This window comes from Cyprinus carpio, chromosome B4 (assembly GCF_018340385.1).
Source record: "Cyprinus carpio isolate SPL01 chromosome B4, ASM1834038v1, whole genome shotgun sequence".
NCBI classification, from domain to species: Eukaryota; Metazoa; Chordata; class Actinopteri; order Cypriniformes; family Cyprinidae; genus Cyprinus; species Cyprinus carpio.
In genome coordinates, this window is record NC_056600.1 from 36252479 (window position 1) to 36267859 (window position 15381).

The window sequence follows — 15381 nt, forward strand, 5'->3', positions numbered from 1 at the left end:
AAAATGCAATAACAAACATTTGTAATATTATAAATAATATATAAAACATCTCCTAGAAGCATTTTTTTGAATGCTATAATTGAGAATACTGACTGGAGAAGAGCTTGCCTAATTCCTTTTGATTAAAGACTTCTATATTTCTTCAATAAGACTGTTAAGAAACCACAGGAGTGTGAAAGGTTTGAAATACTATGATACGCTCTTCAGGGCCCTGGCACTTTGAATGTGAGCTCTCTCTTATTAGTTCATATTTTCTATTGTTATTATTTGTGTGTTCCTTTCTTCTGCAATAACAAAACATGCTCTTTATTAATAATAAGAGTGCTGGACATGAATAGTGAAAACTGCACAAATACACAAGTTAGATTGTTTTGTTCAAATAAAATAAAAAACACATACAAAATTGACGGACAGCGCCATCCGCTGTTTCTGCAGAAGAAAGTTGCTCAGATGCATCTGTGAGAGAATCAAGCCAAGTTTCCTCATAAAAAGGCTAATGAGTCTACAGTCGTAACACACAAGACATCTGTCCACACCTCTGCATCTTCTCTCAAACAGAGAGAGTACAAACCCGGTTCCAAAAAAGTTGGGACACTGTACAAATTGTGAATAAAAACAGAAAGCAATGATGTGGAAGTTTCAAATTTCAATATTTTATTCAGAATACAACATAGATGACATATCAAATGTTTAAACTGAGAAAATGTATCATTTTAAGGGAAAAATAAGTTGATTTTAAATTTCATGGCATCAACACATCTCAAAAAAGTTGGGACAAGGCCCAACAAGAGGAGACAAGTTGCTCAAGTTTAGGAAAAGGAATGTTGTCCAATTCTTGTCTAATACAGGCTTCTAGTATCCTTCTTCTACGCAGCCATGATGTTGTAATTGATGCAGTATGTGGTCTCCAAATGTTTTCTATGGGTAAAAGATCTGGACTGCAGGCTGGCCATTTCAGTACCCAGATCCTTCTTCTACGCAGCCATGATGTTGTAATTGATGCAGTATGTGGTCTGGCATTGTCATGTTGGAAAATGCAAGGTCTTCCCTGAAAGAGACGACGTCTGGATGGGAGCATATGTTGTTCTAAAGCTTGGATATACTTTTCAGCATTGATTGTGCCTTTCCAGATGTGTAAGCTGCCCATACCACACGCACTCATGCAACCCCATACCATCAGAGATGCAGGCTTCTGAACTGAGCGCTGATAACAACTTGGGTTGTCTTTGTCCTCTTTAGTCCGGATGACATGGCATCCCAGTTTTCCAAAAAGAACTTCAAATTTTGATTCGTCTGACCACAGAACAGTTTTCCACTTTGCCACAGTCCATTTTAAATGAGCCTTGGCCCAGAGAAAACGCCTGCGCTTCTGGATCATGTTTAGATATGGCTTCATCTAGATGATGATAACTTCAAACTCTTTGCAATTTTTCTCTGAGAAACTCCTTTCTGATATTGCTCCAATATTTTTCGCAGCAGCATTGGGGGAATTGGTGATCCTCTGCCCATCTTGACTTCTGAGAGACACTGCCGCTGAGGCTCTTTTTATACCCAATCATGTTGCCAATTGACCTAATAAGTTGCAAATTGGTCCTCCAGCTGTTCCTTGTGTACATTTAACTTTTCCGGCCTCTTATTGCTACCTGTCCCAACCTTTTTGCAATGTGTAGCTCTCATGAAATCCAAAATGAGCCAATATTTGGCATGACATTTCAAAATGTCTCACTTTCAACATTTGATATGTTATCTATATTCTATTTTGAATAAAATATAAGTTTATGAGATTTGTAAATTATTCCATTCCTTTTTTTACTCACAATTTGTAGTGTCCCAACTTTTTTGGAATCGGGTTTGTATTTGCAAATCACTTTGCATTTGTTTGAAAGCTGAGTTTTTCTTTGCAATGCAAATTTTGTTTATTTGCAAAATGCTGGATTTGTTTGATGAATATTGGCTCAAAATTCACTCCATACTTTTACTGGACTGAGCCCCGTCTGCAGCTTGATTCAGTACAACGGCTGGTTAAAAATGTAGATGTAGTGGCCTTTTCTTTCTTGGTCTGTCTCTCTTTGTTTAATAAAGTAAGAGACAGATTAGCTGTCGAGCGCAGATGTCGAGTTGGAGATGGTCGGATGGAGTTTGGGGTTGAATTTGGAGGTTATTGTGAGTTCTGAGCATCTCAGAAAACTGAAAAAAAGCCAATGTAAACATGGCCTCAAGGGTACGAGCGAATGGAGTGCACGGTACCCTGTGAGGAGAAACGTTTTGTAAAAATGTCTAGAATAGGTTATCTGGCGTCCGGCTCGATGTTTGGGAGCGCCTTTAATTAGAAGAGAAGTCTTTAATTATAACATAATGTAATTTATAATGATAATAACCTAATCGGTGCTCTTATGTCGTACAGAGACGAATTGTTAGTAGTGCTGTCACAGTTACTGCATCCAAAATAAAAGTGTTTGTTTCCCTAATATAATATTTTGTACATATAAAAATTATATAATTTATATGAGTTCACAAATAAAAAAGCATATATTTTGAAAATATTTACATGTATATATTTAAACTCATATAAATTATATCATATATATATAAACAACATATTTTACTTAAATATATCCATGGATATGAGTGTGTCTTTATATATACATAATAAATATACACAGTACACACACATATATTAGGGAAACAAACACTTTTATTTCGGATTTTATTTTAATCGCGACTAATTGTTAGTCCTAATACAGTAGACTAAAGGCCCGTTCACACCAGGAGCGATAAAGATACACTTCTAGAACTCGTTCTGGGTATTAGAGAACAGCTATAACGATATCGTTGAATCACTTTCAGAACTTTCTGAGCTGATGAACGATACAAACACTGACAGCCAATCAGAATCCTTCCTGCTGCCACGAGCAGCAGACGCGCGCGCGCTCAGAGTGAACGCGATATCGTTTCTTTATAGTTATCGTTCCTGTGTGAACGGGGCTCTGTCGCTGTGTGATCGGAGGATGGGGTGCAGATGTTTGAGGAGAATCAGTGCCACGTCTGAAGAAGGGCGGAGCGAACGAGGACGCGACGCGACGCGACGCCCTTCATCTTCACATTCACACTCTGCGTGAGATCAGCGCTGTATCGACTCCTCAACGCGCTCAAACTTCAGCAAACGCCTCTTGCGTTCCTCTAGGGACTCTGAACGGCCCATGTGCGAGTTTGTGAAGAACTGAAGTTAGTTCTTCTAGAAGTTCCAGTTCTTGTGACACAACCCGAACGCAACGCGAGCATCGGAACGCATCTGGACGCAGGGAACGATGGCCGCGAAGAACAGAAACAAGAGCAGCTCGCAGCCGAGTAATAGCGATAAGACGCCCGCCAGCGCGCAGCCCGACGACGCGCCGAGGAGCAGGAGCGCGCAGAGAGCCGCGGGCGCGCAGAGTAACAACGCGTCGGGCTCGCCCGCGCTGCTCAAGCTCGTGTCCGCGCTGTGTTACCTGGGCTTCGTGGCGGGCACCGTGATCGTGTCCGTGACCTTCTACCACGAGCTGTCCGAGATCAAGCTCGCGAGCTCCAGACACGAGGAGAGCGTGCAGAGGAGCGCCGACGCGCGGCAGCAGGTCAGTGTGTGTGTGTGTGTGTGTGAGAGAGGAGACAGTACTGTTGCTCCAGCAGAACAGACCCTCAGTGCTGATACACAGTGTGGAGCTTCACTTTCATTCAGGTGCACGTGAGTCAGGTTTACAGGGCACTGACCCACGACGATGTGGGGCTCTGTGATTGGCTGACGGGACTGTGCCCAGTTCCTCCTCCAGGACTCTCCAGGGACCCTTGTGCACACTTTCTCTCCTCTTTTGAGCACTGATGTGACGTATGTACAGTATTCAGCCCGAGTGAGCATGAAGACCCAAAAATATCACCACTGCTCATATTTTGGTGAAAGAACAAAGTGTTGCAAAGATATGTGATATTAACACCTAACTTACATTGGAAAGGTTTCCGTGACCTCGAGATTTTCTGAGATCTCGGCAAAAATCTCATGATTTATCCCCAAACGTGATGCATGATGGGATACTCTGAGCCTGGGATAGACATATTAAGGCGGGTGTCTCAGAATCTCACTTTCTCACCCCCTGGGCGAGCTTCAGGGGCAGACACCACACAGAAACACAGCACACCGCATGTTACTGATGTTCTGGAGACGCACCAGACCGGAGCGACCGGTTTCACACATGACTCTTCTTCTGAAGACCGTCTCTCCTGCAGCTCTTCAGCTCCATCAGGTTTCTGTCAGGTGTTAACATGCACACGTTAGTGAAGGTTAATGAGCGAGAGCAGTGGTTTCAGACCGTCTGTTCAAATGCACACATTCACTCTGCATTGTCCTTCTATTATATTACCAAAACTCGCTCTGATAGACAGTTTAGAGTCTGTATTCCCTGGAAACCCTCAGAGTGTATATTGATGACCGTATATTTGACTAGGAGCTCAGCGGTCACTAGTATGCAAAACATCCTTCAGAACAGGAAGAAACACGCCTTTTTGAGGTGATCTTCTGAAGGCCTAAGGGTGTGTTCAAAAGTGTGAACAGATCATGACACCACATGCGCAAAAGAACGATGTGAACAGGGTTGCCAGGTTTTCACAACAAAATCTGCCCAAACGCTTCTCAACGGGAGACGCTTCGAAGATTTTACAACTCTATATACAAGAAAACATGAGTGCTCCTATCATAAACGTTTCAAAACACTGCTGTCTTTTGTCACATTCTTGTCTTTATTTTTCACATTGGCTTGTGCAGCAGATCACACTGTAAATAAACACATAATCACTTAATGTTTGTCCTCCCTGTTTACTTCCGTATGACAGCGTTGACAAGTGTCCCCATGACACATCCATCAGTGTCCCCGTGGAATTGGGCTACTGTTGTTTTTCAGCTTTGTGGGTTGAAGTGACCCCACTAACACAATATTTACCCTCCGGAACATGATTGGATAGTTTTGGACAGCAATTGGGAGAATTTTGTTGTGAAAACCTGGCAACCCTGTTCGTATCGTTCTTTTGCGCATGCGGTGTCCGTTCAGAACCATTCACAAAACATCAATGTGAATCGCTATATAAAAAATCTTATCTGAGCAACAATCTTCAATTGAGCGCTAAAGCTTGCAGTGTGATCGTAGTCTAAGTGTCTCTGTCCATCTGTGTGTCCAGATCCGGTCTATGCAGGCGTCTCTGGAGGCTCTGGAGAGCGCGGTGCTCGGCGTCAGGACTGATCTGGAGCGCACCGTCCGAGCCGCGCAGGAAGGAGAGGACAACACCCGGCGGCTGGAGCACTCGCTCCAGAACCTCCGGAGCCAGATCTCCCAGGAGCTGACGCAGACCGTGCGGGAGGTGAAGGAGGCGCGGGACACGGACGCGTCATCCCTGGAGGAGCGCCTGTCCCAGCTGAGCCGCTCCACGGCCGAGTCCTCCGTCCAGCAGAGCCGGCTCCGGAGCGAGCTGCAGGAGCTCAGGACCCGTCTGGACAAGCAGGACGCTCCGCCGCTCCTCAAGAAGGAGCTGGAGGCCCTCAGCAGCGCCGTGGCCACGCTCCACACCGCCAGCGAGGTGTCCGAGGGGAACACGGCCGTGCTGCGCGAGCAGATCACAGCGGTGAGCGCCGAGCAGCAGACCAGGAACAGGGAGGTGGCGTCCGTGTCCGAGGACGTGGAGGCCGTGAGGACGCTGCTGCAGAGCACCGCAGGGAGCCTGAGGGACGAGGTGTCCGCGGCTCGAGCTGCCGCGCAGAGCGCCTCGGACCAGACACAGAGCCTCAGCGACCGGCTGGAGCAGACCAGCACCGCCCTCCGGAGCCTGGAGACGCACACCAGAGACCAGCTGCTGCAGCTGGAGAAGCACAGAGAGGACGCCGAGGTCCGGCTGAAGAGTGTGGAGGAGGGCCACGAGGTCATGCAGTCCTCGCTGACGGAGCAGACCAGCAGACTGAGCGCTCTCGCGGCCGAGCACGAGTCCCAGCGGCGCTCGCTGGGTGATTACAAGACGAGCGCAGAGACACAGAGCCAGGCGCTGAGGGACGGACTGGACGCCTTGACGAGCCGCCTGGAGCAGCTGCAGACACAAGTATCTGAACTGGACGCTGGTCAAGAGGAAGAGCCAGGCGATGCAATATAAATATCACTCAGTGAGCCTGAGATGAGCTGCTGGAGGCTGAAGCGATGAATGGGTGCACTGCTGTCTCCTCAGTCGACACACAACTGCACTGTAGTTCACAGCCGCTCAGAGGTGTGCAGGGCTATCGGTCATTCTCTCTCTGAACGCATCACACTTGTAGCGGTTTTCCAATAAAATATTTCCACACTAGCGTGTTAATGTCTTTATCTAATCTAATGATCTATAACATAATAAATGGGAACTTTTAGCACATTTCAATAACCTTTTAATGATGTAAATGTAGTTTCCATATGATTATGTTTGTTTAATTGGTTAATTAAGTGGTTCTCGGCCAAGGTCTACTAGAGGACCTCAAACAACTGAGACAAGCATTAAAATCAAGACAATACATCCATTTATCATTGCAGAACCACGTTTCTCACAGTCATGGAAAATGATTAAAACTCTTCCAAACTACTGTGTTAATGTCTTTATCTAATCTAAAGATCTATAAGATACCTAGCTGCACGTTAAATGGGAATATGAATATAAAATTTCACATTCCTTTATTTTAATAACATTAATATTCATATAATTGTTTAATTAATTAATCATGCCCACCTCAAGATGACATAAAACAACTTAAAATAAGACAAAGCAAGCATTGATCAGCTAAAAATCAACTGAAATCAAGACGTTTCATGATTTTATTTTAATATACCCTTTTGTCACTGAAGAACCAAGATTCACACAGTCTTGAAAAAGCTGAATACATGACCAAACATAATTGCAAAAGTATGATTTGTAGACCTGGAAAAGCAGTGTAAATTAATCAGCTCTTGCTCAGTAGAGTTACTGGTCAGCATCATAACCAAAACACAATCCCTGAACGCATCAAGATTGTAGCTGTTTTCTAATACAATGTTTTAAACCATTGTGTCAAATGACCAATAAGATACCTAAAAGTGCATCAAAAATCAATATTAATATAACATGATTTACACATAAATCTACAATAAAACATACTGTTTCACACCTCAAAGTGAACTAATGAGAATCAGTTATTTTTTCAATGACATGAGAGCATTTCTCACATTTATGTATTTTAATTACATTTATAAATACATTTTCTATATAATTTTAGTTTTATCAGCAAACATCTAAGAGTGTCTCAAGATGACTTAAAACAATTTAAAACATGACAAAAGATTAAAATCAATGGAAAATCAAATGATGTTATTTTAACTGACCCTGTCTTTCATACAGCAGTGATTCTCTCAGGAGCAGTTGAGGAGGATTTGGATGCAAAACATGATCCTGATCATCAAAAAACAGCCCTGAGATCACGATCATCAAAGTTTCATGACTGTCCGTGACTGCTTACTATAGAAATCAACGCTGTAAAATGAATCTGTCTGAATCATATAATGGGAGTGAACTGTTTTGTCACTGAGTATTTGAGCATCCTGTAGAAATGAGAAAGAACTACTGTAATACATGAATACTGCCGAACTGTCTGTAACTGACCTTATAAAACTGATGTTTTTGTTAGTAGACTCCACAAACACACAGCAGTCACAGAAGTTATAGTAAACCTTTGAAGTGGATCAAAACCTTTCATCAAATTTGTCCTAAATCTTAAAACTAAAACACGTTCTTGTCTTAGGACAAGTTTGATGAACTTTTTTGATCCACTTCAAATGTTGACTACTGTATTTGGAAATAATTCAAATTGACTTTACATTAAAAATATCAACATTTATTTCAAAGAAAAACAGCAGTCATATTTGTCACAAAATGTTTCAAATGTTCAAAGTTTGTTAGGTTTTAAAATACGAAGCAATGACTAAATGTAAATTTAAGTCTTGGACACCCTCTGCTAGTCAAACATGTTCAGACGTGAATGTAATTAACTGCAGTGGTGGTTTTTCTGCAGGACGTGAACGGACTTCATCCATGAAAGATCACAAAGTTAACAGACAAAGAACTGGCTCAGGTCGTCATTTGAGCTCAGATGACCCTGGTTTTGATGTGTGATTTTTAGGGTCACTGTGTGTTGAAGATGAACCCGTTACACAGATCCCTCCACGTCCTCTTCTTCATTACCTGAATTCACTAGTCAGTATCGCTTGAGCTTGAGACTCGACCTGGTCAGATGTGGTTCTCAAAGTCAGTATCACACTCACAAAGAGGTCAACTAAAAAAAAGTCTCTTTTGCTCACCAAGCCTGCATTTATTTGATCCAAAATACAGCAAAAACAGTAAAATGTTGAAATATTTTTACCATTTAAAAACTGATTTCTATTTGAATATAGTTTAAAATGTAATTTATTCCTGTGATTTCAAAGCTGAATTCTTAGCATCAAACCTTTGACTGGTATAGTGTACCGTGCTTTGTAGATGGTTATTCTTTGATGTATCTTGCAGAACCTGATCAACAGCACCATGAATGAGTCTGGCAGTCAGTATCACAGCAGATCTCATGCTGATCTTCATTTCAGTGTTGCTGCAGTCAGCAGATTTCTCGCAGGAGCTCTTGAAAGGCTTACAGCTGCTCTGTGGCTAAACGTCAGTGTGCTCCAGCAGTAGTTCAGTTTGAAGCACGACTGGACTGTACTTGATGTACTGAGCGTCCTCCTCTTTCAGGGAGTCATCTTCTCCTCTCTCTGACTCCGCTCCTCCTCTCGGCTCATCAGGTCTTCAGCAAGCAGGCCGATCCTCAGCGTCAGGTCGTCCAGTTTGGGCTGGATGATGGCGAAGTCCTGTCTGATGGAGAAGACCTTGGGCTTGAGGTCGCTGGCGAAGGTGGCGGTCTTCAGCAGCTTGGCCTGTCCGCTCTCCAGTGCCAGGATGCGCTCGGACAGTTCACGGTGAGCCGCCGAGAGCTGCTGAACTAGCGCACTGATCTGATCCAGTTGCTGGCTGCTCTTCTCTGCTGAGCTCCTCAGAGCGGAGACGCGGTCGATGCTGCCGGCTAGTAGATCGCCGATGCGCTTGACCATCAGCTTCTCCGTCTGGGCCACCTTCTCCTCCAGGGCCTGCGTTTGGTTGAACAGCAGCTCCACCTCACCCTCCAGCCCAGCCATGCGCCGCACGTCCGTACGGATGGAGGCCAGTCTGGAGGTCACCTCGCTGGAGGCCTGCTGCTCCACGCCCTCCACGGCCTGAGCCAGAGCACTCAGGTTCAGCTGGAGCTGCTGCCGCTGACCCGCGAGACTGGAGAAGCGCTCCTGCAGCTGAGCCACCTCCACCTCCAGAGCCTCCATCTGAGAGACGGCCGGAGCGGACAACAGCACACACTACACAAGAGAGCACACCAGAGACTTCAGTCACACACAGGTCTGATGATACTCCTAGGAGGAGTACGCAATAACATACAGTGAGAACAGCTCACAAATCATTTACTGAAATATTATCAGACTCATCAAAATGACATGAGATCACCTCCAATATCAGTTCATGGGGCCATATTCACAAACCGTTTAATCTATGCACTTAGAGTTCTCCTGAATAACAGTAAACTTTAGCTAAGAGTTTCCTCTTCAAACCTGTTTTACTTTAACTAAGGAGAAAAGGGTGGGGTTTAGCTCGTGTCATGCTGCCATATTCAAATGAAGATGAAGGACTGAATCTGAAACAGACGTGTCTGATGAGGTGTATGAACTAATCATTAAAACTGACAATCCTGACAGATTATTCTGACAGTCTGTTTACATGACGTACAGTGCAGGTCTTAATTACGCAGCATGAAATAGATCTCACAATCCGTTTAACTTTGATAATCTGATGCATTTCAGAGTGAAACAGACTGTTTGAGAGAAGCAGAAATTCAATGGAGGATTTTATCCGTTAAGCACTGAATAGATCAGGGATCCTCAAATCTGGACCTTGAGATCCACCTTCCTGCAGAGTTTAGCTCTAACCCTAATCAAACACACCTGAGCAAGCTCATCAATGTCTTTGGGATCATTAGAAAATCACAGGCAGGTGACTTTGATCAGGGTCGGAGCTAAACTCTGCAGCGCATTGGACCTCCAGGGCAAGATCTGACAAACAGATCATGAAAAGTAGATGATTATAGCAGAATATTTTCACCCCCCCAAAAAATACATGTATATATATTTTTTCTTGAAGGCAGAGAAATGTCCCCCCCACCCCCCTTGGAATAATGTGCACAGATAAATCAGTCACATGTCAATATTTTGATTTATTAAATATTTTGAGTTCATTCTGACGTAATGTTGAACTCTCAGTGACTCCTGCACATCCAGTACAAACACACCAAACATACACTGAAAGCTGTGACATCTCCTGTGTGAAACGTACACCCGTGCATTTTGTGCTTTACATACATTTACACTCAATTATGTAGTTTACAAAATTAATTAAAACAAATCTGAGATTTTAAGAACTATTCCAGGTTTAATTAGGGGTATGCCATATCAACAAAAATTATATTTCAATATTTTCTGGGATTTTATCGATAACGATAATTAGATGGTATTTTGTTAATAAGTGAGTCATTGTGATTGAACCGAATCATTTAAACAGTTGATTCATTCAGGAACGAAACGCCGCCATGTTGCTCAGGCACACAGAACAGTGCTGTGGCTGCGTTTGAAATTATTATTATTTCATTTTTTTGGTGAAAGAGCAAAAACAGGCAATATGGTGTCTAAAACGTAAGTTTCTTAATTAACTTCCTGTTTATCGTTACAACAACAATTAAGATATTATTGCAGATGAAATATATCACACACCCCTAAGTTCAATACAGTTTGTCACAATGTTGATTAACACACACAAAAAGAGTGACTGATCTCTTAAAAAGGCAAAAAAATAAAAACAATTCAGTCAGTAAACAGGGTTTTTGAAGGATTTACAAGCAGAGAAGTGAAGTTTAGTTGATTAAACCACCTACACCCATTCTTCATTTACAGATTGTAAAAAAAAGTTGCTCTCATTTTTATAGCCATTAAGGTAGAGGTAGTGTTTTCACAGTGAAATCATGTGTGTTCTTCTGTTTACATGTCTGTAATTGAGCTGTAAAGGTGTTCTCATCATTTTTGTAATCATTTGGGCAATATGTTGTAAAACTCTGAAAAATGTATTAAGTGTTTGTCCACACTAAAACTTTTAACATGTACATTGTTTAGATCCGATGAGGACCAGCAGAAATGACAAACATTAACTTGAAGTTGAGTTTAAGTTGAACTGAACCTGTAACACTGCTCCGAGATGCCACTGTACATACAGTCCTTCAGCTGTGCGTCTGGTCAGGCCTCTCAGCAGTGCTGCTGTCGTCAGGTTAATAATAAATAATAAAACATACTGCGTTGACATAAATGTAGTACTCAAGTACTTTTAAAAGCAAGTACTTCCGTACTTTTACTTAAGTAAAAATCTGTCTTTAAATCTTTCCCTTGTAAGGGAGTAATATTTGGCCAGCAGTATCTGTACCCGTGAGCCTGGTGTCTCTGGACTGGGTCAGATCTCTCCTCAGAGTTCAGCTGTGTGGTCCGGTGTCCTCTTCAGCCGCTCCTCGGCGCTCCGCACCTGCAGCTGCAGCTCCTCCAGCCTCCTGTAGGTGGCGCTGAGCTGCGCGCGGACCCGGAGCATGGCGCGCACGGCCTCGTCTGCGGCGGGGAGGTGTGTGTGGTGAGGGGCGCGGGTGTCCAGCCGCTGCCGGAGCTCCAGCCCCTGCTCCTCCAGACGCTGCAGCTGCTCCTGGAGCCGCGAGACCCTGCGCTCGCTCCACTGCAGATGATCGCTCACGTGTCCCGCGTCCTCCTCCTCGCTGCGCTCCAGCGCCCGCGTGTTCCTCCGCGTCCCGTCCTGCACCTCCTGCAGCCGCTCGCTCAGCTCCCGCAGGAGCGCCTCCGCCGCGTTCACCTGCTCCGTCACGTGAGAGTGTGCGGCTCGCGAGCGCCTCTTCAGCTGCTCCAGCTCCTCGCTCACGGCTCTCCGCCGCGCCTCCGTCACGCTGCGCACGCGCCCCTCCAGTGTGAGGAGGAGGAGTGAAGACGCCTGCTGCTCCGCCTGCAGCGCGGCCGAGGTGTTGAGTGTGGAGCTGACGGCGTGCTTCAGCGCAGAGGAGGAGGAGGAGGAGGAGGAGGAGGCCTGCAGCTGCAGTCACAACACACCACATCAGCTGCTGCACACTGCACACTACAGTCAGAGAAACAGCATGCATCCCAAACACTCCAGCATTAGCACACCAGCTGACCTCCTTCAGTAAATAACACCCACTTACCATTCTTTCTTTTCCATTTTATTTGACTTCTGGTCAAAAGTTTGAGATGATTAGGATTTTGTAATGTTTTTGAAAGAGGTCTTAGTAACACTATGTATATAATGCAGTATAAAAGTAGTTTTAATGCATGAATTATGTCTTGTAATGCATTGCATGATCTCATGAATAATTATATGAACAGTTATAATACTCGTCTATTCACTGTTACACCTTCAGGAAATACACTACCAGTCGAAAGTTTTTTTTATTTTTTTTAAAGAAGTCTCTTCTGCTCATCAAGCCTACATTTATTTGATCCAAAGTACAGAAAAAAACCTGTAAAATTTGTAAATATTTTTGCTATTGAAAAAACTTTTTCTATTTGAATACATTTTAAAAATGTAATTTATTCCTATAGTTTTAGTCTTCAGCGTCACATGATCCTTCAGAAATCACTCTAAAGCTTTTGAATGGTATAGTGTATAATTTCACAACAGCTTTTTATTTCAGATAAATGCTGATCTTTGAATTTTCTATTCATCAAAGAATCCTGAAAAAAAAAATATACTCAACTGTTTTAAATACTGATGATGATAATAACAATAATAATAATAATAAATGTTGTTTGAGCAGCAAATCATCATATTAGAATGATTTCTGAAGATCATGTGACACTGAAATAAATGACAGTTCAAGAGATATTCACACAGAAAACAGCTGTTTGGAATAAAAATATTTTCAAAATGTTACTGTTTTTGCTGTACATAAGATCAAATAAATGCAGGCTTCTTTAAAAAACATTACAAATCTTACTGTTCAAAACATTTGACTGGTTGTGCATAATGCATTAAACACACGACAAACAAACCTTTAAATATAAGAATGAATTTTAATGTTGGTTACAATTATTTATGAAAATATGTAATGCATTACAGCATACATTATACCTTCATAACACATTACACATAGCCCTAAAGACTTTAAATGCTTACTTTGCATTTATTTGATCAAGATACAGCAAAAACAGTGAAATATTAGAATTTAAAACATTTGTTTTCGGTCAACATGCTGTTCTTCTGAACTCTATTCATCTGTGAATCCTGACAAATGAGTCACAATTTCCACAGAAATATTGTGCAGCACAACTGTTCTTATGAACCACTGAGTAGAATGTGCTCTTGTGAATGAATGATGAGCAGCCCATAAATATAGCGAGAAACTCATACTGGTGAACAGTACAGTGGTGCTGCTTTAATTTGGACAGCTGCACTGAGAGAAACACAGACGCGGTGCTTGTTTCTAGTGAAGAGGACTTCACTATTCTCTCAAACTCTAATGAACAACACACTTGGCTTATGATCAACACGTCAATTTCTCAATAAAAAGTTGTTTTATTTTTGTGGGCTTACAGTAAAAAATATTTTAAAGTGTCTGAAGACTGTAATAAAGATATATAAATATGTGTATTTCAGCTTATATCAGAAAATGCGTTGTATTCAAGGCACAAAGATGTATTTTAACACTTTTTACTTAATTTCATTACTTTTTTTGGTTCTTTCGATTTTTTTTTTTTTTTATAAAAGTATGTAAAAGTTTGTGAAAATGAAAACTGCAAGTAGTAAAAAAAACAGTGACTAGAATGTAACCCCAAATTAATCATGTTTTTTCTGCACTAATCATACTTTATCATGGTATTTGTAGTAAAACTGTGGTCAAATACGACAAAAACATGGTTACTACGCTTTTACTACAATAGAACCATGGTTAATTCTCGTAAGAGTGTAAAACAGCCCCGTTCACACAGGAACGGTAACTATAAAGAAACGATATCGCGTTCACTCTGAGCGCGCGCGCGTCTGCTGCTCGTGGCAGCAGGAAGGATTCTGATTGGCTGTCAGTGTTTGTATCGTTCATCAACACACAAAACTATTAAAATAATTCAACCACACCGTTTCTCCGTGTCTTTATCGTTCTGCTGTTCTCTAATACCCAGAACGAGTTCTAGAAGTGTATCGCTCCTGGTGTGAACGGGCCTGGTTTGGGTGATTGACGAACCTTCTGGGAGATTTCATCCATCTTTTCCTCCAGCTCGTGCAGGCTGCGCTCGTACTTCTGGGTGACTTCTGCGAGCTTCGCCTCCTGCTGAACGAGCAGCCTGTGGAGCACAGAGCACAGCCGAGAGCAGGGTTACAGCTCCGCGAGCGGGTCTGTGTGTGTGTGTGTGCGAGCGCGTCTGACACTCACCACGCGATGATGAGCGCCGCGGAGACACCCAGCAGAGCGACGCAGAGCCGGACCCCGGGACTGAAGCGAGGGGCCCGCCGCTCCGCGTCCTCCGTGCGCCGCTCCCCGCTCCGCCGCCGCTCCACAGCACTCTTCTGCCGCTGCCTCGCGCCGCTCACCTGCATGACTGACGCGCACGAGTTTTGAGAGTAACGCGGAGGAAGACTGCTGTTTGAGAAGGAGGTTATCTCTCGTCAGAGGCTGAAACCGCCACGCAGACGTTCCGGCGAAAGCCAATCAGAGCAGAGGCGCGGACTGACGTAACGGGGTGGGCGGGGCTTAGGCGAGTCCAAATAATAAATATGCTGTTTTAACTCTGTACTGTTTCTGCTTATTTCAGTGTTTATTAAAGCTAATGAGTGTGATATGACTGCTTCGCTACAGATTATTTTTGTTGAAACGGCACATAGGCAGCCCTGTCACGTGATACCTGTTACTTTTCTCAGCGCTGGTTAGAACTGACCAATCACAGCTGCGTGTGGTTTTTAGATGGGTTTTTTTTTTAATAATAGTTAATAAGTCAAACAGCACTCTGAGACTTAAATGGAGGAAGAGCGGGAAACATCTGCAATGTTATTACATTATAATACCTCAAAATAAAAATGTTTTATTCATATCTGTGCAACACAGGGATCCAGCAGCTTTATTTTCAAATCTTATTTGATTATTCATTTATATATCATTAGAATATCGATAAGATTGAAATTTACAACAATTCTTATGGT

The 15381-nt window shown here is 43.1% G+C and overlaps 2 protein-coding genes across 3 annotated transcripts; one reads left to right on the top strand and one right to left on the bottom strand.

Annotated features, from left to right (window-relative positions):
• The first annotated feature begins 2918 nt into the window (after window positions 1-2918).
• On the top strand, window positions 2919-6351 carry ckap4 (cytoskeleton associated protein 4). The gene is made up of 2 exons (XM_019079685.2): window positions 2919-3611; window positions 5203-6351. Exons 1-2 carry the CDS (start codon window positions 3309-3311, stop codon window positions 6160-6162), a joined length of 1263 nt encoding a protein of 420 aa, XP_018935230.1. The 5' UTR covers window positions 2919-3308; the 3' UTR covers window positions 6163-6351.
• A 492-nt stretch (window positions 6352-6843) lies between these two features.
• Window positions 6844-15291, bottom strand: LOC109062577 (IKBKB interacting protein). 2 transcript variants are annotated; one of them, XM_042722564.1, is made up of 3 exons: window positions 14618-15291; window positions 14429-14528; window positions 6844-9440 (listed from the first exon to the last, which is right to left on the bottom strand). In XM_042722564.1, the coding sequence occupies exons 1-3, from the start codon at window positions 14779-14781 to the stop codon at window positions 8784-8786; spliced, it is 921 nt and encodes a 306-aa protein (XP_042578498.1). In that variant the 5' UTR covers window positions 14782-15291; the 3' UTR covers window positions 6844-8783. The 2 variants fall into 2 exon arrangements, with proteins under 2 accessions (XP_042578498.1, XP_042578499.1); XM_042722565.1 differs by lacking the exon at window positions 6844-9440 and adding an exon at window positions 10332-12267.
• Window positions 15292-15381: the final 90 nt, after the last annotated feature.

Bases quoted from the DNA above. Each gene is read 5' to 3' on its own strand.
- ckap4 (XM_019079685.2), top strand. From the start codon at position 3,309: ATGGCCGCGAAGAACAGAAACAAGAGCAGCTCGCAGCCGAGTAATAGC. The intron at 3,612-5,202 runs GTCAGTGTGTGT...CTGTGTGTCCAG, and splicing joins GCGCCGACGCGCGGCAGCAG to ATCCGGTCTATGCAGGCGTC.
- LOC109062577 (XM_042722564.1), bottom strand. From the start codon at position 14,781: ATGCAGGTGAGCGGCGCGAGGCAGCGGCAGAAGAGTGCTGTGGAGCGG. The intron at 14,529-14,617 runs GTGAGTGTCAGA...TGTGCTCCACAG, and splicing joins GCGGCGCTCATCATCGCGTG to GCTGCTCGTTCAGCAGGAGG. The intron at 9,441-14,428 runs GTTCGTCAATCA...TCTCTTGTGTAG, and splicing joins TGGATGAAATCTCCCAGAAG to TGTGTGCTGTTGTCCGCTCC.